This window comes from Schistocerca americana, chromosome 8, assembly GCF_021461395.2.
Source record: "Schistocerca americana isolate TAMUIC-IGC-003095 chromosome 8, iqSchAmer2.1, whole genome shotgun sequence".
NCBI lineage: Eukaryota > Metazoa > Arthropoda > Insecta > Orthoptera > Acrididae > Schistocerca > Schistocerca americana.
In genome coordinates this window covers 208791706-208814853 of record NC_060126.1, presented here as the reverse complement: position 1 = coordinate 208814853, position 23148 = coordinate 208791706, and the positions used below count along the sequence as shown (strand labels likewise).

The window sequence follows — 23148 nt, the reverse complement described above, 5'->3', positions numbered from 1 at the left end:
TTGGCTCCTATCCTTGTAACCGCCCCCGGTGTAAAACCTGTCCCATGCACTCTCCCACCACCACCTACTCCAGTCCTGTAACCCGGAAGGTGTACACGATCAAAGGCAGAGCCACGTGTGAAAGCACCCACGTGATTTACCAACTGACCTGCCTACACTGTGATGCATTCTATGTGGGAATGACCAGCAACAAACTGTCCATTCGCATGAATGGACACAGGCAGACAGTGTTTGTTGGTAATGAGGATCACCCTGTGGCTAAACATCCCTTGGTGCACGGCCAGCACATCTTGGCACAGTGTTACACCGTCCGGGTTATCTGGATACTTCCCACCAACACCAACCTATCCGAACTCCGGAGATGGGAACTTGCTCTTCAATATATCCTCTCTTCCCGTTACCCACCAGGCCTCAATCTCCGGTAATTTCAAGTTGCCACCACTCATACCTCACGTGTCATTCAACAACATCTTTGCCTCTGCACTTCCGCCTCGACTGACATCTCTGCCCAAACTCTTTGTCTTTAAATACGTCTGCTTGTGTCTGTATATGTGTGGATGGATATGTGTGTGTGTGTGTGTGTGTGTGTGTGTGTGTGTGTGTGTGTGTGTGTGTGTACCTGTCCTTTTTTCCCCCTAAGGTAAGTCTTTCCGCTCCCGGGATTGGAATGACTCCTTACCCTCTCCCTTAAAACCCACATCCTTTCTTCTTTCCCTCTCCTTCCCTCTTTCCTGATGAGGCATTAGTTTGTTGCGAAAGCTTGAATTTTGTGTGTATGTTTGTGTTTGTTTGTGTGTCTTTCGACCTGCCAGCACTTTCGTTTGGTAAGTCACATCATGTTTGTTTTTTGATGAAAAAAGAGAGAGAAGGAAACTGCCATATGATTGTGAATTACTAAATTTATCTTCTCTACTATCTGGATTTTGGCTTTTCTGCTGTTATCAAGTACAATGCTAAAAGTTGTTTGACCATTTGTGGATAAAACATCTGTTGTCTCAGGGTAAAATAATAGATAATGAAAGCCATGTCAAGGGATGCACTTATTTTTTCCAATATGTAGAAGAAATATAGTGACAAAGGAATACTGATCAGTGGCTGGTTTGAAGTGTCAATGGATTTGTTGGGTCACATTGGAAGAAATGGTGCGGGAAATCTGTTTCTTGCACAGCCTCTGTAAGGTTATCTAGCTGTAAAGCTTCTGGAAAGGTTAGTTGTCTTCTTAAAAAACTCCTTTCAACTACAGATGCTGAATCGGCAGGTGCAAGGACTGTAGAGGAGGGACTTTTTGATGTGGAACGTGTGACAGGTGGGAAAGTTAAGGTACTGTTGGTGGTTGATGTGTTTGGAATGGCCAGAGAGTTCTAGGGAGATAGAAATCGGTATTCAGAAAGGTAGGCCATTGAACTGATAAAGGATGTGTGAAGCAGGCTCAAAAGTTTGTAATATGATACTGATGGAAATATACTGTCCTTGCCATGTGCCTAGGTTATGATGTTATCAGTGAATCTGAAACAGATGAGAAACACAAGGTGTTGAGGGACAGGACTGATTCCATTAGGGATGCATATGCGGTTCTGCAGGTTTATGTGTAAATTTCGTCTTAGAAAAAATAATTGAGTCAGAAGGCATTCAAGAGGAAAGATTTGGTAGAAGTTGATTTGTTTGGCATGAGGAAAGTAAGTAACAATCGAAACAGTGGGTTACTTTCCATGCATCTACTCCAAAGAAGTGAAAGACAAGACTGTCTGCACACCTGGAAGTAATGTTCAGAGTGCCTCAGAAACATGTAGTAGGGCCATAACTATCCCTGTTCTATATTAATATGCAGGTGATGACTTTGTCTCTGAAAAAGTGTTATCCTATAATAGTTATCCAGTCAGACTTTCATAAAATATTGGTATAGTTATAAGACTTGCAACTAGCCATTTATGCAAGTGTTAAATTGCAGATTTTGAGGAACAAACATTTCCTGAAACAATTCATAAATTACTATAGGAGTTAGTTGCTTTATGTAAATACATGAAGGTTGTAATATATGTGACTACAAAGAGGAACAAATCTGTAGGATCATTTGTAGACAAATAGTGTGGCAAGTTTCAGTTGACTTGCTGGGAGCTGTAATATATCTGTAAAAGGGATGGCTTACCTTTGTATGACACATAATGGAATACTATTAAATTGTGTGGAATTCATATTGACAATTTGGAAATAAATGTAAATTTTTAAGGGAAAAAAACCATTCTCATTAAATACAATAAGTAGTTGTCTTATTTCAATAGAAGTAAATATTAATTTTTTGGTAAAGTTATAATAATTTGTTGGGTTTCCAGTATTGAAGCCAGATGATGTAAGTTTTGTTGACGCTGCTGCCTGCATTGGGGACGCCGTAAAAGCCTACACTGCACTTCATTACCTTGGGAAACTGAACTCTGGAGACACAGGTGAGACAAAATACATGTTTCACTGTTCAGCAGAATTTTAAATGCAGTTAATAGTACAATCAGCATTTTGGAATGTAATTTTAGACTGGCAAATAATTACACACTTTCGGTAAGCTCGCTTGAATTAACACTGATACAGTCATGCTTGTTCCTTATCCTTTACTCCTTCCCTTATTTCTATTCCATCAGAACATTCCATTACCATATTTATATGGATGATATTCCTTGTTATGCAGTAGTATCATACATGCTAACAACTCAACATGACATTCTGAGATGAATGTATGGACTTAAACCAACATCTGACATGTCCAGAGCCATGAGAGGTGCATAAATAAATATACTGGTGAACTGCCCCACACAGGCCATAGCCTTACTAATTTAATTCACAGTTTTGCTTTATGTTCATCAAATATTGGTTTGCCCCTGTATACAACATACATCAGTAGGTCTGTGTGGATGGGATTGACTTTCTAAAACCATCTATACCAATGGTTCCCAACCTTTCTCTGACCATTACCCCTTTGCGTAATGAGATGTTAGCTAGTAACCCCCCACCCTTTCCCCACCACCATCATCGTTAATGCCTAACTACACTTTGGAATGAAAAAGAATTTTTGTTGCATACTTTTATTTTTAAAATGATAAAAGATATTTAGTTTTTGTAGATGTTTTACTGAAACACAAACTAATGAGCCAGCGACACATCTGGTACTGCTTATTTCTAACAACTCTTTTATAGAATGATGAAGCAATCCTGAGTGCACTGCGAGTGGTACCTACAACTCCTCCTCCAAAAAGAAATGTAACTATCCACATTGAGGACAGACACTTGATGCAAAACATGCTTCCTCTGCACCAATCCTCTTCCTAGGGATCCTTGCTGCAACCCATTTAAAATCAATCAAGGTAAAATGCATTCTCTATACTTATCATTTGTAAATTACTTAATTGCTAGACGCCTTACTTCTGAAATGACCGAAATTGGAAGGCCTCAGGCTGCTGATGCTTTGTGTCTGACCACTACCAATAATAATAATTATTATAATTATAATACTGTGTAGACAGTACAGCAGTGAAGTAGTCACTACAAAGTTATTGTTGTGTTGTGCTGTCAGTGTGTTCCTCTGTTGGAAGCAAATAATAAAGCAATTTTTGAAACATTGCAGGAACTACCGACAACTTAGAGAGAGAATTTCCATAAGATATATAAGCATATGAGATGTACATGTCGCATTCTATTGAGACAGGTTATGGTACAAAGTACGTGTGTAGTGGGTGGAGTATTTGAAGAAGACAATATTCGTGCATTTATTTCACAAGCTGTAACCTCCACTACATTGTGTCACATGTTGATGCTAGTAATTGGAAAAAAGGTGGTTATTGGTAACACATGTACTGTAAGCAGTATTACAATCTTATGAAATAGTGGTAAAAGTTATGATCTTTTTTAAAAAAATTGCATTCATGGCCAAAACACAGTCAACCCATTTTCTTTTTTACCCCTCATAAAATTTCCTTTTATCCCCCAGGGGGCTATTACTCCCAGCTTGGGAAGCGTTGATCTGTGAGGTGGTGTAGGTATCACATCACACCCAAGTTGGCCTTCATTTGTGAGTAATCAATGAAAAAGTTTTACATCATACTCTAGAGCCTTAAAATTCAGTGTAGCACAGTGGTTAAGATGTACAGAGAGAGTCAAAAAGGAGTTCTTTACTTTGGAATGGTAGAGAAATTCCTCTCGATAACTTACAGAATCGGTAGCAAACAACTTCATGTTTGATTCAAGTAGTGGATCAGTACCCCATTCTGTCACCAGAAGTGCCAGCATAGTGCACAATTCAAACGGCTACTTTCACTAGTGTGGAATTTGCTCACTGTGTGTTTTGGTTTAATGAAACGAACTCTGCAACAACTGTTCGATGTAAATTTCACACCGAATACACTAAAGAACCTCCTAGCTGGCCTATAACGTACTTCTGGCACAAGAACTTTGTTGAGACTGGTTGCTCACTACAACATGATAATTCACTTGCTACTTGATGATTATGTCGAACAGGTTAGGGAGAAACTTCCTGGCAGATTAAAACTGTGTGCCAGACCGAGACTCGAACTTGGGACCTTTGCCTTTCGCGGGCAAAGCTGCATCGACGGGGCGTGAGTCATGCTTGGGTAGCTTGGTTGGTAGAGCACTTGCCCGCGAAAGGCAAAGGTCCCGAGTTCAAGTCTCAGTCTGGCACACAGTTTTGATCTGCCAGGAAGTTTCATATCAGTGCACACTCTGCTGCGGAGTGAAAATCTTATTCAGGTTAGGGAGAGATTTGCCTGGAATCCACAAAAGTCAGTGTGATTTGTTTGGTGAGTACTGCATAGGTGTTTACTCTTGAAACCGTACAGAGTCATAATGGCACAGAACATTGATGAGTCATATAAGGTTGCTCATGGAGAATTCTGTGCAGAGATGTTGCATTGGACAGAGGACGTCCAGACATTCCTGAATACAACAATCTTTAGCGATGAGTCAACATTTCATATCAGTGGCATGGTGAACACCCACAACTGCGCGATATGAGTCAGCAAAAATCCACATGGAACACATTCGTGACAGCCCCAGAGTTAATGTGTTTTGTGCCCTTAGAAAATTGAAAATTTACAGCCCTTTCTTCTTCAAGGAGAAAACTGTCACTGGTATTGTGTATATGGATATGCTTGAAAACATTTGAATGCCATAGATCAGTGAAGGTGACGGAGATGGGATGGTTTTCCACCAGCAAGATGGTGCGCCTCATTTCCTCACGGAAGTTCACGGTTTCTTCGCTAATTGCTTCCCAGGTTCGTGGACTGGCTGTGAAGGAAAAATTGTGTAGACACATTATTCCCCAGACTTGCGCTCAGGGACTGGGTGTTGTGTTGTCCTAATCATCATCATTTCATCCCCATCGACACGCAGGTCGCTGAAGTGGCGTCAAATCGAAAGACCTGCACCAGGCGAACGGTCCACCCGACGGGAGGCCCTAGCCACACGACATTTCCATTTTTACCACTGGATTTCTTTCTCCTGGGTTTCATTGAAGACCTTGTATATGTTTCTCCCCTACCAAACAATTAAGCCTACCTGAAAAATCGAATCTATGCTGCTGTTGCACAAATTATGCCCAATTTTCTGCAACAAATGTGGGAAGAAATTGACTACCAATGAGATATTTTCTGCATCGCAAATGGTAGTCATATCAAACCAAAATGACACATCTATCAGTTCTCTAGCTTATCTCAATAAATTTCTATATCATTCCGAAGTTGTGAAGTCCTTTTTCTCTCACCTGGTATTCTGACATGTAGAAGTTGTGGGTTCGATTCCTGTCAGATGCATTACAATTTGTATTTTTAAATATTTATTGAAATAACTTTGATCATTATTTTTATTCATTTAATTAGTTTAAATGTAAATTTTTATTTCTAATCCTTTCCCATGTCATTTTAATCATCATAATTAATTTTATTTGCTCTAATTTTTTATTCCTGTCATTTTTTTTTCATTTGGAATCTGTGCACATGATTTTAGTTATTTCTATTTGTCTATCAAATATTTAAATGTTGGAAAATGCCAATCTGTTACAAACGAAAGAAGAGAGAATTTTTTTATCTTAGCTGTGCAGTGGCATTAAAAAATTATTTTTTGTTACAAGACTTTTTTTTAATTCTCAATCAGACATTTAAAACATAATTTCATAAATAAAACTAAATTCAAGCAATATTGTGAATAGAATTAATGAATGCAATAATGTGAATGAAAATATAAAATAATAAAACAAGAGAAATTAAATCAAAGTTAATAATGATGATGATGATGATGATGATGATGATGATGAGAACAAATAAAAAATCTGACAGTGTGGCAAAGCATTAGAAATAAAGACATTTAGACCAATTAAATTAATAAAAATAAAGATTCAAAAATAAAAATTTTTATGCATCTGACAGGATTCGAACCCACAACCTCTAACATCTGTGGAACATATCTTAACCATTATGCTATGCTGCTGCTCAAGGTAAGATTCTAGAGTAGCAATATCAAAGTGTGTTCTGCAGAGCCCTGAGGCTCCACAAGGCCTCTGTGAAGGCTCCACTAAAATAATGTCGACCTTCAGAATAAAGCACATAAAGTCTTGTCACGCACTGAGAAAACAACTCATAAATATCATATCAATATTGCTGTTATGAAGTTGGTTTTTCTCTCAGTGCTTAACAGGTGAAAATGAGGTGACAAGCAACATAATAAATCTACAGACAAAAGAATTTAGTTTGTAAGAGTAGATATGTGGTGACCCATTACTCGTAACTAAACACACACACAGGAGCCGTGCGAACCCTTTCTCCCGTCCTCTCTCCCACTCACCACAAGCATTCCACTACACTCTCTCCATCTCCATCTCCATCTCAACCACAAATACATGGAACTGCCTCAAAGGATTTCATCGCTTCTTCACGCTTCACTGTCCGGGTTTTATATAGCAAAAGGGGTTGACTTTGTTTTGGCCATGAAATTATTTTTTTTAAAAGATCATAACTATTACCACTATTTCATAAGATTGTAATACTGATTACAGTACATGTGTTACCAATAACCACCTTTTTTTTTCAATTATTATCATCAACATGTGACACAATGTAGTGGAGGTTACAGCTTGTGAAACAAATGTATGAATATATAAACCCATTCCACGCAGTACAGAGTACAGTTCCAACTCAATTGCAATGTGCAGTCTAGTTTGGCACGGTGAATCCATGCACTGTTCTCAGACCCCAGTACATTTGGTTCGTGTTTTTATTGACCACAGTCATAAAATTCAATATTTGTTTGTTCTGTTGTAAAATTAAACTGTTGAACTTAAAAGATAGAATGGAGCATTGGCTTAAAAATTTTGTAGCAAGATCTTGAATCGAAAGTTCAAAGGCGATTGTCTGGAAAATGCAGCATCAACCTGCAAGATTTCTGATCAAGACTATAAGATTCAAGATGATAATGTAATGACATTTATTTCCATGGTTTCAAGCAGTGAGATATGAAGCAAGTCACTAAGGATGAAGAAAAGAAAATTCATGAATCTTATATCAATCTTGGATTTGTTGTTCCTAATGGCTCGCCTCTTTGTATTTTATGTAGTAACTCTGAATACTTCCACAGTGCCTGCTACGAAGTGCTACCATTTAGAAACTATAAACCCTGATTGAAAAGACAAGACTGAAGATTTTTTTATATGTAACAAAGAACAATTACTAAGAAGTCAGATACCTATGAAGTGTGCAAATCAAACGCTCAATGAAAAAGCCATGAAGACATCATATTTGGTCAGCCATCACATTGCAGAAGCAGTTCAAGCACACACTATCACTGAGAATTTAATAAAACCATGTGTGGTAGACATAACACAATGATGCTCCATGAAAATATCTTCAAATCATCAAGTCAAATTAATGACCTAACAGGCTATATCAAACAAGTACTCCAACCCAACAAATATGTCTTGCACATAGAAGAGTTGACTGATGTCGCTGGACTGGCGATCCTGGTAACTGTATAATATCCGTATAGACAATCACATGGCATCGCTGCCAACTAACACTACTGTATCTTTCTTTTTTCTGTGATTAACTTCTCTCACTCAATTGGCATGATTGTGTTGATATTTGTACAGATGGGGGCATGGCAATGACGTCGAAATAGCAAGAGTGGTACAACTAATAAAAAGTAAAACACCAAACTCAAGTTCCAGCCATTGTATCCTGTATAGATGATCACTTATGATGAAGCAGTGAAAATAATTAATTACTTTAAATCCCCTCTTCAATGTTGATTGTTTTCATGGTTACATGAAGATCATAGAAGCAGACATAGAACACTACTGCTATACACCAAGGTTAGATGGTTGTTTTGTGGTAAAACCTTAATGAGATTATTCGAACTAAGGGCTAAATTACAAGCTATTATGACCAATATTTCATTCACGTTAAGACTGTTTGAGCGATGCAATTTAGTTGTTCAGACTACCTTTGTAGGCTGAGATGTCTGGAAAACTTAATTTATTAAATCTATGTTTACAAGGAAAACAAGACAACAGTTTTCTGTGCTTGCAACAAAAAACTGCCATAAAAATTATATTTTTGGATGGCATGTGATGACAAGAGAGAACTAGAAAGCATTTTAACACTGAATTTTTTCATTTGTGGTAAAGTAGAATTACCAAATAAAATATTTGAAGAATTCGTGCAATGTCTTCATGATATGCGTGCATCTTTTGAGATTTATTTTTCTGATGAGTGGATCACAAAACTGAAAATGAATTCATGGATTCACAATGTTGTATTCTCCTTTTGTACTTACAATTGGACATGGAGAACAGTTAATTGATTAACACACACATAGTGAATAAACATAACTTTTTATTTATTAATGATAGAACACTATCTTTTATAGTTCTCCTACCTGCTAGGGCTGAAGTTATCGCGTGTAGGATTATGTGTAAAATTCATGGTTGTCATAGAGCACAAAGAAGAAGCCGAAAACACTGGGCAGTGAGAGAAAGCAAATCTGTAATTCTCAAACTCTGAATATTCTCAGTGCGGTTACTACTAACTCACACAAGCAGAACACAACTCAACACTCAATATACTCTAGTCTGGCATAAGCTCAGCAGAGTGAGGACCCAACAAGTCCATCCACTGGAAGCAGAAATGGAACTCTCCTTGCTTGTCACATGCAGCCATGTCATTCCGCTGCACGATGGTGGCACATTGCCTTGCCTGCATTGGTGTTGACATCAGCATCTTTGCAATGGTAGATGGCTGGTGTGAAGTTACTGATGATCAATGACACAGCTGTCCTCTGGCCCTCCCCCTCTCCCCCGATTCCACCCTAACCACACACACCAATGCAACTCCTCCATAGGATGCAACATAGGCTGCAGCACAGACTGTCAGCATGGCAGCAACACTGTAAGTGGTTCCAAGTTAACATCCATCGACATCCCCAATCGAGGAGATGACTGTCCTGCAGGAGAAGACAACTGCACCAGTGATGACAGCCGCTGCAGGCTCTGGTGACAAACTGGGTCTGTGAACCCGAAAGGAGGCAGCAATATATCACAAGAAGCAACAGGGCAAAGCTGGTTTTGGTGCGCTGGTGCTGTCCCATCAAACTTTCTATAGTGTAAGTGGATTGCAAAAGCACCATTTCCCAATCTACAACGCTTGCAATAAACTGCAAACAGAAACAGTTGCTAAGCTGAAACATAGGCATGCATGGTAGGACATAGATCCTCTGAGGTGGATGCATACTGTGAAGTAATGTGCTATGCCGACGACCGTGAAATGTTCCACTGGCAACTTGCCATCCCTAGACAAGGAGCAGTACGATGGTAAAAACACTTCGAAGGCCTGTTCCCACAAGTGGATGGCCTGTAATGTGTTCATCTGAGCCCTGAAGATTCTAACAAAATGTTCCACACCACTACTGAAAGGACGCCGTGAGGATGTGAGCTGTCGCCCATTGCCAGACACAATGACTTGTGACAATCCTTCAATACAAATAAAGGTGAGACTAGATACGTGTCGGGAACATCATATGTATATGACAAAATACTGAAGTCAGATCGGCCACAGTATTCATGTATGTCATTAGGGCAATGAAGGGGAACTTGCTGTAAGCTTCCACCACCAATAGCCTTTCAGTATTCCAAAATGGGCTATCAAAGCCAATGTGTAAGCACTGCTGTGGTCCAGCAGGATGTGGCCAATCAAAGTATTGCTGAGGGGAGGAGCAGCCTCATGTTCCACACACTTGGTACTCCGCACAGCTCAATACTCAGTATATTCTAGTCTGGCGTAAGCTCGGCAGATTGAAGACTTGACAATTCCGTCGACTGAAAGCAAAAGTAGAAATCGCCTTGCTCTGAAGACTTGACAACTCAATCGACCGAAAGCAAAAGTAGAAATCTCCTTGCTCATCCCTTGGTGCCATATTTCATAACCACTGTGCAGTGCTGGCACCCTGAGAAGCATGGCAAAAGGCTCATCCAGATGGGTGCTACCAGTGATGCAGCATTCACATGCAGCATCTTTGTGTAGGTAGACTGCTGGCGTGAAGTTATCAGTGAAGAAAGACAGCACACACAATCCTTTTGTACTGAATTTACAGAAGCCAGAAAATATGTCCGAAGAAATCCATGAATCCTTTTTAAAAATGATATCAGATTCAAGCACAGAATCATTATTTAAAACAATGTTACTTGATGATTTTTGGAACAAGGTTCATGATGAATACACACTTCAAAAAAAAATTTTGCTTCACTTCAGTTCCAAGAGTTCCGGAACATGTACAGAAATTTGGAATAGAGATCAACATAAACATAATTTCCACCCTTTTTATTGCTCATGAAAACCACATATTGCATGTTGTACCACCATACAGCGAGATCTTCAGAGGTGGTGTTCCAGACTGCTGTACACATCAATACCTCTAGTACCCAGTACCACGTCCTCTTGCATTGATGCATGCCTGTAATCGTCATGGCACACTATCCACAAGTTCGTCAAGGCACTGTTGGTCCAGATTGTCCCATTCCTCAACAGCGATTCAGCATAAATCCCTCAGAGTGGTTGGTGGGTCACGTCGTCGATAAACAGCCCTTTTCAATCTATCCCAGGCATGTTCAATAGCGTTCAGGTCTAGAGAACATGCTGACCACTCTAGTCGAGTGAGGTCGTTATTCTGAAGGAAGTCATTCACAAGATGTACACAATGGGGTGCGAATTGTCGTCCATGAAGATGAATGCCTCGTCAGTATGCTGCAGATATGGTTGCACTATCGGTCGGAGGGTGGCATTCATGTATCATATAGCTGTTATGGCACCTTCCATGACCACCAATGGCATACGTTGGCCCCACATAATGCCAACCCAAAACAGCAGGGAACCTCCACCTTTCTACACTCCCTGGACAATGTGTCTAAGACGTTCAGCCTGACTGGGTTGCCTCCAAACACGTCTCCAACGATTGTATGGTTGGAGGCATATGCGACACTCATCGGTGAAGAGAATGTGATGCCAGTCCTGATCGGTCCATTCGACATGTTGTTGGGCCCATCTGTACTGCACTGCATGGTGTTGTGGTTGCAAAGATGGACCTCGCTATGGATGTCAGGAGCGAAGTTACGCATCGTGCAGTCTATTGTGCACAGTTTGAGTTGTAACACAGCGACCTGTGGCTGCACGAAAAGCATTATTCAACATGGTGACATTGCTGTCAGGGTTCCTCCGAGCTGTAATCCATGGGTAGCGGTCATCCATAGCAGTAGTAGCCCTTGGGTAGCCTGAGTGAGACATGTCATCGGCAGTTCTTGATTCTCTCTATCTCACCCATGTCCAAACAACATCGCTTTGGTTCTCAGAGACGCCTGGACACTTCCCTTGTTGAGAGCCCTTCCTGGCACAAAGCAACAATGTGGATGTGACTGAACTGCGGTACTGACCATCTGGGCAGACAACATGAGCTGTGTACCTCCTTCCTGGTGGAATGACTGGAACTGATTGGCTATCGGGCCCCATCCGTCTAATAGGCACTACTCATGCATGGTTGTTTACATCTTTGGGCAGGTTAAGTGACATCTCTGAACAGTCAAAGGGACTGTGTATATTCACAGTCAACATCTATCTTCAGGAGTTCTGGGAACCGGAGTGACGCAAAACTTTTTTTGATGTGAGTACATTCACAACTTGCCAACGGGCTGTTACTGTCCTTTTCCCATTCCCAACAATATACTTGGGTGAAATAAGATTGTTGGCATATGCTGCTACATATTACTAAAGTAGACGGGATGCTGAACCTAACATATGCCTTCAACTCTCTTCTGTTAAGCCTGACATTAAACAGTTCATCAAATAAAACAATTACTTCATACCTCCCTTTAAATGGAAACACTTTTATCAGTTTACAGTGGAATGACTACAGTGTTATTTTGTGTAATGTATTATTGTGTGTTGTTTTTGTATATTGTTGTAGAAGTCAGTAGTGTACAATGCAAATATTTTTGTATGATTTTCGCTAAATGATTATAATTAAAGGGTGCAAATAAAACCAGGTTTTGGTTATTTTAGGGCTTCATAAAATATTTAGTATTTCAAAAGGCTTCAGTCACTAAAAAAATTTGAACCGCTGGTCTACAGTATCACGTGAAATTCTTATTCATGAATTACTAGCAGCCAAGGGACCACCTGAGTGAATGGTTGCAGTGTGTGATACAAGGGACCCTAACCTACACCACTGTACAGATGGTTGCAAAATGCCAATTCCACCCCCACCCCCCCTGGGACCTCTCCTTGTTAGAGAGTAATACTGCATGAATGGCAGACATGATGATGTAGTGTTCCTCAGTAGATCTCGTGTCACATGCAGTAAGTTGCACAAAGTAAAGAGAACTATCCAAGTCTTCACTAGAAGTGGGTCTCTCTCATCCTGGGTCTGAGTGACGTGCCCTACCTTTTCAAGCTTTGTCAAACTATCCCCCCTCTCCTACCCAAGGAAGGTAGTAATAGTTCTGCAAGCTAAAATAGTGTCATCACATTAAATTTTAAGTCTGTGTTTCACTAGTGCCAACGTTTCACCTTCTGAAACAATTTTCTTTCAGTTTGTTTTCTTGACTGAATTTTTGTTTGATACAAAGCTAAAGAATGAAGTGCTTCCCAAGGACATATGTAATAATTTAAATATATCTTTGAAAGAAAATATAATTAATTGTAAATAAATTGATACTGATAATATTTATTTGCAGTTCTCATTATTGATGGGGCCAGCTCATTTGGCAGCATCTGTGTGCAATTGGCCCATCACTGGGGTGCAAGGGTACTTACTACAGCCACGTCAGATGACGAGAAGGCATATCTGCAAGGCCCTGGCCGGGGCATTGCCCATGTTGTTGAAGTGGGAACAGGTGGACTTACAGGACAGGCCCAGAGAAGCAGCAGTACCAGCAGCCTTCGGTCTGGTATTATGCTCGAAACTGGCAATTTGGGTGTTGACATAATAGTGGACAGGGGTGGATTGCCATTCCTACCAGAAGATCAGCAGGTAACGGCTGTCTGTTGAAGTTCCTTTGTAATACGATACAAAAGAGTCATGGTCTCATTAATATTATGTTTTGTCACACATAATGAAGTATTACACGGGAAAGAACAAAAATATATTGCTATAAGTGTTATAGAAAGAGGATTGGTGTTTACAGCTGTAGTCTTCTGTGAGTTATATTTTCAGATTAATGAACAGTTGATTTTGCTTATTCTCTCCTGCTGTTTGTTCTAAATGATTTGCTTCTCATCAGTGGCCCTAACATTATCCTCTTCTTTTCTTTTTAGAATATTAATAATAATGTTTGCGACAACAGATGGAACTCTACCACAGCATATTCACCAACAAAACATGAGATAATTTCTTGCCTTGGGGTTGGGGGACGCTGGGTGACGTCTAAAGCAAATCTTCAGGTAATGGTATATCTTCACTTTCCACTAACTTGACAAAAAACACACCTTGTATATGTTAATGAATATTGTAGACCTGAAATTATATACAGGGCAGAGTGTATAATATCTAGTGTGTTCTACGACAGCTTTATATTTGTATCTACTTTTTCAGTTGGATCCACCTTATTCAAGGATGCTGTATTTACGTTGTGCTAGTGTTGGTTTTCTGTTTGAGCAGTCATGGATTTTGTCAAATGCCCAGCAAGGACGTTATCAGCATATACTGATGGACATTGTAGAAAAGATAAAAACTGGTATTGTACGGTGAGTGATTTATTGCTCAGTTACTAGACCTATTTTGATGGCAGATCTGGTTCCCTCCCTCGGCTACCACATTGTGTGTGTACTTTTTCATGTTCTTTTCCCATTTTTACTTACAGAAATATTTTAAGGATTTCACTGAGAAAATACTGAGCATTAATGAGACTATATTCATGCATAGTTCACTCTTTATACATCACCTATCATGGTGAGTTGGAGGAAACCTAAATAAGAAATTAAATGGCCAGTTATTTGGATGTGAGAAACTTTCTCCAGTGCTTACACTGGGTGTCCCAGTTGGAATGGTAAGAACTCAGGGCAATGACAGGAACAATCATTCAGTACAAGAAAATGTAGTAAACATTGGCTCTATAGTGCATCTTAAGAGCTGTGAGCATGTCTTCGTCTTCAATACTTTGAAACAACTTTCTGCTACGGCAGACTCTTTGCTTTCCATATTTTGAGATATGGCAATATGGATCAAAACAAGATAAAAATATCCAGTAAACGTGGGCTCTGAAGTGCGTACCTTAAAAGCAACAAGCACTTGTTCATCTTCGCTGATGTAAAACACATCTTCCACTGAACAAGTTCTCATAGCTTGTAAGCTATGCACGTTAGAGCCCACATTCACTGCACGCTTTTTTCCCCTTGTTTTGGTCTATACTACCTTCTTCCAAGATATGGAAAGCAACGAGTTTGCCATAGAAGGGATTTGTTTCTTAGTATTGAAGATGTAGTAGTGCTCATAGTTCTTAAGGTATACATTTTAGAGTCCATGTTTACCAGACTTTTTTTGCAATGAATCATCATTCTTTCCATATCCCTGAATATTGACCATTCCTACTGGGATGATCTGTATGTGCATAGACAACCAAGAAGTCGTATATGGAGGTTATCAGTGTCATTCAGAGTGTAGAAACCATCTTGTCTGTAATCAAATGTAGCTAATTTATTTATCCACTTCATAACATAAAATTTTATGAACATGACATGTTAGAGAAAATATGGATATGTCAAACATTCCTACAACCCATATGTTCCCTGCTTCCTGGTAGTGCACTGCTCAAGGTTATGGAAAAACGCACACAGAGGATTTCAATAAAATTTTAGTGTTCATAGTAATTTAATTGTGAAATGCGTGTGCTCGAACTGTACAAATATTCCTCTTATACTTTCCTCTCAAAGGAATTATATTTTTCTTTTTATCCATATAATTTTAATAGCCTAATTGACACTAGTTTTCTTTGTGGCTACTTAATGAGATTAAGTTAATTTTATTTTTATTCAACTTGCCACTACTGTCTTATTTCTGACTTATTTTGTCTTTTCAAATTTTTATCTTCTATATCATTTTTAACAGATGCTTGGGCACTGTTAGTACTTACACCAAAGTACGTAATTTTCACATTAATTTCATATTTCGGCAATGTACATTTAACTTTCTTCAATTCAGTTATATACTACATATTCACCATTTATTAATGTTTGGGGTAGTCAGTCACCTCTTACGCCTTTCACATATGACATCACTTCCTCTTGGAACATGACGGTCGCTAGTTTTCATGCGAGGTTGCCATCTGCCATTGCATCATTTCATAACTCGAGTGCAGCTGTCATGTGCCTGCAGCCTAGTGTTTGGGCGTGATGGCCACGAGCCTCATGGTTCTTGTACTCCTGAAGGTGGATATAATTTCCCAAAACTGGTTGTGATTTTGAACCAATAAAATTGTTTACAACTGAAGTGGTTAATTGACTGATTCTACTGAAATAATAACTGCAGTTACCTACTTTAACATCTTCCTGGAGAAAGAAAGAACAATAGTCAATGACCTATATATCATACTGTGTGACAGTCTGCAGGATATATTGCAGATAGCGGGATGCAGAAAACGTAAGTCTAAAATTTAAAGCATAGTTAACATATCAGCATTTGAAATATTGTTAGTACAAAACAGTTAGTAGTATTAAGTTTTAACATTTATTGTTGCTATTAAATTACATGACCTGCTCTGTATTTGCTGGCACTAAATTAAGCATAACATTGATTTGTATTTCTGTCATGCCATTTCTAGTGTTACATCCTTGCACTACCTCTATTAAGCCACTGACTTTGTAGTTTTAGAAGCACTGACATTTCTCATATGGACTGCATTCTGTTCATTATTCACCAACATAGTAATAAAGTGAAGTGCATGAAGGTCTTAAAGTAAATATACTTTTGGACTTCGTCATAAACTACAGGGTGTCCATAATTAAAGTTACAGTTTCAGAACATTGTAGGAGGAGAACCACTGCTCAGAATGATGTCAAATTGTAACAGCTTAAGAATTGATGCAGGGCGAAACATCCTGGAACAAAAAAGGACAAAAATTTTGTGTTGGGCCCAAAAAGTGCATGAAAAGCAGAATATCAGTTTTTAATTGTCCTGGGGCCAAAATCCATGAAGAAAGCAAAATGACATCGGTTTCTAATTGTCATGGAACTGGGGCAAGGCATGTTCAGTATGCTGTCGCACTTTTCTGCCACAAGTTGAAATCGAGAAACAGCATATTCGACAATAGACTGGTTTGTCTTGGGAGTCATGTTCAGAATGTGTTGTGAAATGTCTGCCTTCAGTTCAGCTACATTCTTAATTGGAGCACCGAACATGACATCTTTCAGATAACCCCACAGCCAGAAGTCACACAGATTTAGATCAGGTGATCTGGACAGCCAGGCTGTGGGGAAATGATGACTGATAATTCTAGCACATCCGAAATTCCTGTACAGTAACTGCTTCATTGGCTGTATAATGGGTGGAGAAGTACCATCTTCAATAAACACGATCCTATCCACACTTACTTACTGTTGAAAGTTGGAATGATAATGGTGCATTCTGAATCCCATGCCACTTTCCTTAATGTTAATCTAGTGTTCACCAAAGGCCAGTTATACACTTCTGTCCACATTAAACCTACCAACAAATAACAGTACTTAAATTTTGACAGTTGCCATCCTTCCCATGTCAAACGTTCCCTCCCATACAGCCATGGCATCCAAGGCAAATGTATTTATTTGGATGCAGACTCTTTACAGCAATACACCACCATTCTCACCTTACCCTTGTAACCCCACCAGCCTAGCCAAAAAGCGTATTTCCCTGGCCATCACATCCTATGGTGTACTGCTGACAAGTCCACAAAACAGCTTCGGAGCACACCATTGGTGACCCAGTATTATCCTGGTCTGGAATTTGTCAATCAGCTACTTAGACAGGTCCAAAATCATGCTCTGAAATGAGATCCATTGTGTCTGAAATTTTGCTCACTACACCTAGAATAGCTTTCCGCCGCTCTACCGATCTCCGTAATATTCTTGTCAGACCCTATGCTCCTTCTGCACCTGTCTACTTACCCTATGGCTCCTACCCCTGTGACTGTCCCCGCTGCAAGACTTGCCCTATGCACCCTCCTACCACCACCTAAAATAGCCCTGTAACTCGCAAAACATATAATATCAAAGGAAGAGCCACTTATGAAACGACACTTCACGTACCAGCTATTATGTAAACACTGTTTGGCCTTCTACATCAGCATGACTACCACAGGCAGAGGATGTACATTGGCACCTTGAAGTATCCTATTGCAAAGTGTGCTCTACAACATGACGTTCGTGATCACGGCACCTGTTTCACCACACCCGCCATCGGGATTCTTTCTCCAGACACCAGATTCTCAGAACTACACAGGTGGGAACTAGAACTTCATCATGTCCTTGGTTCTCGCCACTCACCTTGCCTTAATTTACGTAATTTCAACCGTCTCAGCATTTCTTCACTCCGTTTTAGTTTTCTACATCTTTCATTGTCTTTCCTGTCTATTTTTCACAGCCCCCTCCCACCTCTGTTACGTACAATGCACTTAGCTTTTCACTCTTATTAACTCACACATTATGTTTAAGCAGTAATCTTTGTCTGCATACTACCCTGTCTTCCACCTTTAAGCTCTCAGGTTTTCAAATCTTGCCTGATGCAGTCCACAATACTCATTCTTTCATTCTCATCCCATATGGTAAGTCTCACCTGACCCATGGTTGTGGGTGTATTCCCCAAAATCTACCCCTTTTCCTAGACCCCTCCAGTCCATTTCCTTCACCCTTCTTCCTTCCCCTTGAACCCCTCTGCCTGGAGGAGGATCCATAGTCTCTGAAAGCTTGCCAAGTATGTGTTTGTTCTGCCACCGCTTGGCGAGTAGATTTTTTATCTATCTAATAAAATAATTTTGTCAGTAATTCATTGTTTTCATTGTAATGTTTAAAATTTTAGCTACTTAGTTGTCCATCTCTCTTTCCATACGAATGTAGTAGTATTTATCTAGAGTCGTCCGGCAACATTGTGACAGTTAACCCCCATTACATGATATATCTAAGGTGTACACCTATGCTGCAGCATGCCAAGGGTACAAGTTTGGGATTGCAGTCTGGTTCTGGTAGGCCTACTATATTACACTATTTGCACAGAATATACCTTTTGAGAATCAGCGCATGCACATTAGATGGCAGTTACGCATGGAACCCGAAGGAGACTGTTTTGCTGTAAAGTCGTTCATATAGACTAAAAAAATTTTGTAAAATAAATTATTCAGTTATCAATATAATAGAGGGAAACATTCCACGTGGGAAAAAATATATATAAAAACAAAGATGAGGTGACTTACCGAACGAAAGCGCTGGCAGGTCGATAGACACACAAACAAACACAAACGTACACACGTGTGTGTGTGTGTGTGTGTGTGTGTGTGTGTACCTGTCCTTTTTTCCCCCTAAGGTAAGTCTTTTCGCTCCCGGGATTGGAATGACTCCTTACCCTCTCCCTTAAAACCCACATCCTTCAGTCTTTCCCTCTCCTTCCCTCTTTCCTGATGAGGCAACCGTTGGTTGCGAAAGCTAGAATTTTGTGTGTATGTTTGTGTTTGTTTGTGTGTCTATCGACCTGCCAGCGCTTTCGTTCGGTAAGTCACCTCATCTTTGTTTTTATATAAATTATTCAGTTATATATTTAGAGAGTAATCTGATTGCCATATTAAGGAAAGGTGCATGTTAAATGAAAAATACATTTATTTTTCTTTATACCGTATTCACAGTGCACTTGGTATGCACAGTTTTTTCAAATCGACACTTCGATCCAACAGCAAGCAAATGCAACAATGTTCTGTGGAAGGGACAATACAGGCAGGAGCGTTGTCTTGGCCACTGATGTCAGCTCTCTGAAACCAATCCCACTAAGTGACACTTAACTCTTTTTTCAAGTTACTGAACTGGTACAAGTGTACTAGTCTTTTATCTCTGAATGTATGGTTGTACCAGTTTCAACCATACATACTAAAGGAACCCCAGCCTATGGTAAATCAGTATACAAATACATTTCTTGGTGTATACTGATTTACCATAGGCTGTGGTTCTTTTAGTATTTACGGTTGAAATTTTTAAAAAAAATTCTGTCATGTTTGATAATAACGCAGTCTATTCACTATATATGCTGACATTGAGTACTTTAAGTATCCTACTGTACTTATCAATGTATTTAGCAAAAAATGTTTTTTAGATCATCATGTCTGGAGGACCCTCAAAAGACAGAGACATAGGGAGAAAATGGGAATCTGGTGCATGAAAAAGAAAGGCTGAGTCAGTTCTGTCCAACCAGCCTCTGAGTTAGAGTATGATGAAATTTCTGAAGAAAACGTCAGGTGTAAATGCTCCAGAGGCCTCTGATGAAGCTTCAGGATTGAATGAATCTGTTACCCTTTCTGATACAGCAGCAGAGTTGTGTGAAACTGCCGTGATCGAAGGTTGTGAGCCGAATAAAGACTTCAAAAGTGATAATCAAGAGCAAATTGTTCGTATAAGAGTGTCATTTACAGAATTAGATCCGGAAAAGTGCGTATTTCCAGACTTCGCATCGTCATGATTTAATTCAAAATGGCTCTCATCAAAACCTACAGAAATCTGATGAAAGCTACCCCAAAGATGCATATAAGACATTTTATTAAATTTTATTTTACTAGAAAATTGGGTAACAGCAAAAAGCAACATCGCAGATGATTAGATTACTCCGTATCTCAAGGTAAAGTTTATTGCTTTCCATGTCGACTTTTTTCACATTTGCAGGCACAGATGGTAAAAGAAGGATGCTGTGACTGAAAAGATCTGAGTAGGGTATTGCAAAGCCGTGAACAAAATCAAGGACATATGGAGTGCATGGTTAGATGTATGGAATTCTGTAACTGAACCAAATACAGAAAAACAATAGATAAGGATTTTCAAACAGCTTATGGGAATTCAGCCAGATAAAATTTACAGCTCCCGCCGATATTTCAGCGGGAGTACACGCCCCATTTTGAAGGCACAAACTGCAATGGACAGGCGATGTACAGTCAAATTCAAAACTTCTGTTCTCGAAGTAATTCTGGAAAGATCTCTCTCTCTCTCTCTCACTCACACACACTCTGAACAATAGTGCCACCAAAGAGGACCAAAGTCAGAGATATCGATAGAAAGACTACGAACTAGCAGGTGAGATAACACTAACTCTGTCCCTTTGTTTTTTGACAAGGGAGAGAGCAGGATTCCAGGCAGAGTTTAAGTAAAAACCTCCATCCCTGTTTACAAGGTTACTCGCTAATTTAGTCTCAACTGCCTCCTTAATAACACTGTCCCAGTAGCTGGACGTGCATGTCAATATCTAAGCATTGTTGTATAACATCGGGTGACCCGTATCCAAGCAATGTTTGGCAACAGCAGACCTACTTGGCTGCTGTAATTGTGTGTGCCGTTTGTACTTAGTACATCAGTCCTCCACGGTCCTGATAGTCTGACCAACATAAGCCATGCCACAGCTACAAGGAATGTAGGCAGGTGTTTATCACATTTCTTCTACAACAGCTAAAATGTTTTTTGCCTTCATCAGTAAAGTTTTTGTTTTTTTTACAAAATCAAGCAAGCTTTGTGATCTTATAACAACTAAATTGACATTGACATTGAAACCTCCGTCTGATACACGATGGGAAAGTAGAATCCGAGCTGTAAAAGCAATATTTTTTTTGCAATTTGATGATGTCATCAAAAGCATGAGTGACCTGAAAAATAGAACTGGTGATTCCGAAACTTTTAGTGACTGTGAAGCAGTCTTGAACGATACACTAACTTTTGAGTTTATTGTTGCAATACATGTGTGGTATGAGATTTTACTATGTGTCAACAATATAAGTAAACTATGACAATAGGTTCAAGTGAACCTGAAAATCACTATTGAGACTTTGTTCATTTCGTGACAGCTTTCAAGAATTCCATTACACAGGATTTGAAACAAGTGTTGCAGTAGCTTGATTGTTTGTAGAAAAAAGTAATTATGAAATTGTCAGTTTAAAAGAAACAGAATAACACAGAAAAACAAATATTCGGTTATGAACAAATTGATGAACCTAAACAATCTGCTGAAATGCCATACAGAGATAGCTTTTTTAGCAGAATGATAGACGCTATAATAGTTGACAGTGAATGTCGATTCAAAGTGCTCAACAAATATTTTGAATGATTTGGTTTTGTTTGTAATATGAATTATTTGAAATCGTTATCCAAGGATGACCTTCTCAAACTTTGTAATGATTGAGGTACAATACTTCAAGAAGGCGAAAATAGCGACATACAGCCTTTCAGACTTCATGAGGAACTCCAACTTTTAAAATCCAAACTACAGAACTCAATCTAAGATGCAAAACAACTTACTCAGTACATATTAGAAAATAATTTGGAAGAAGTATATTCAAATCTTTACATAACAATCAGATTAATGCTCACAGTTCCGGTCAGTACAACTTCTGCTGAGAGAAGTTTCTCAAAGTTAAAATTACTTAAGAAGCACGTTGTGCCAAGAAAGGCTATTCTGTGTTGTTAGTATTATCAATTGAAGCAGAAATAGTGGCTGGTATTAATTGTGATATAATCTTAAAAAAATTCAGTGAGGCGAAAAGCTGTGGGTGTTACCTATTTGAAATTGACCATAAGATCCAAATTGGAGTAGTGGAATTTTAAGAAATATACAGTCAACGGTGAAAATTAAGTCTTTCCAAGAATTTTATGTAACTGTGAACTCACAGCAAATATGGTTGTATAGTACATTACTGCTGCCAGCAGCCTGAGTGTGTGCACTAACATATACATACACGTTTTACAGTGGATTCACAAAAAAAGGGACAAAAAATTACTTGCAAGCACAGCAGCAGTAGTCATGTGCATATCAGGATAGTGCCAGGTAAAATGATAAATGCCAGGATTCATGGAAAAGATTAGTTCTATTGTGAAGAACAACCGCTACGGGATTCAGTGCTCACGAAAACTGGCTACAGTCGTGGAGTGAACTGCACATCGTACGGAAAGAGCATTGTGCCCTCCATAGGAAAGCCTGGCAAACACGTCCAGAGGGTAAGGAAGCTGGCAGGCAAAAGAGAACCTGCTGTTGCGGCCGCTACCTCACTGACTGCTCGTATACCTCACATGATGGCACCCAGCCCTCCCCTTGGCAGATTTGAGGTAGGAAGTTGGCATCTCTGAGTCAGCAATACTGTGGTGGCATCCTTTGCTCAGCATAATAGCGTGGGAGCCAGCCACAGGTACTGCGGAGTATTGTACATGACAGCTCACACCACTACCTAAAGCTAAATTAAAATGATGGAAGTAGAATACAATAAAATTTTTTACCGTTTTTAGTTACCATGTCGTCAGTAAAAGCAATAAAACTGACATGACTATCTAGTCATCATCTCAGCCTTAATTGTGTACACCATCTAAATAAAGTCTAAAATGCACCAATATGCTACAAGAATGAATCACAAAACAT

At 39.4% G+C, this 23148-nt stretch overlaps 1 protein-coding gene across 1 annotated transcript in view; it reads left to right on the top strand.

The window, feature by feature from the left end:
* LOC124544716 (quinone oxidoreductase-like protein 1) overlaps nucleotides 1–23148 on the top strand; it is a 138655-nt gene that overhangs the window by 92166 nt on the left and 23341 nt on the right. Inside the window, exons 3-6 of the mRNA XM_047123362.1 lie at nucleotides 2331–2441; nucleotides 13268–13563; nucleotides 13848–13973; nucleotides 14125–14276. Of these exons, the coding sequence (XP_046979318.1) occupies nucleotides 2331–2441; nucleotides 13268–13563; nucleotides 13848–13973; nucleotides 14125–14276 (685 nt within the window). The remainder of the gene's footprint in view (nucleotides 1–2330; nucleotides 2442–13267; nucleotides 13564–13847; nucleotides 13974–14124; nucleotides 14277–23148) is intronic.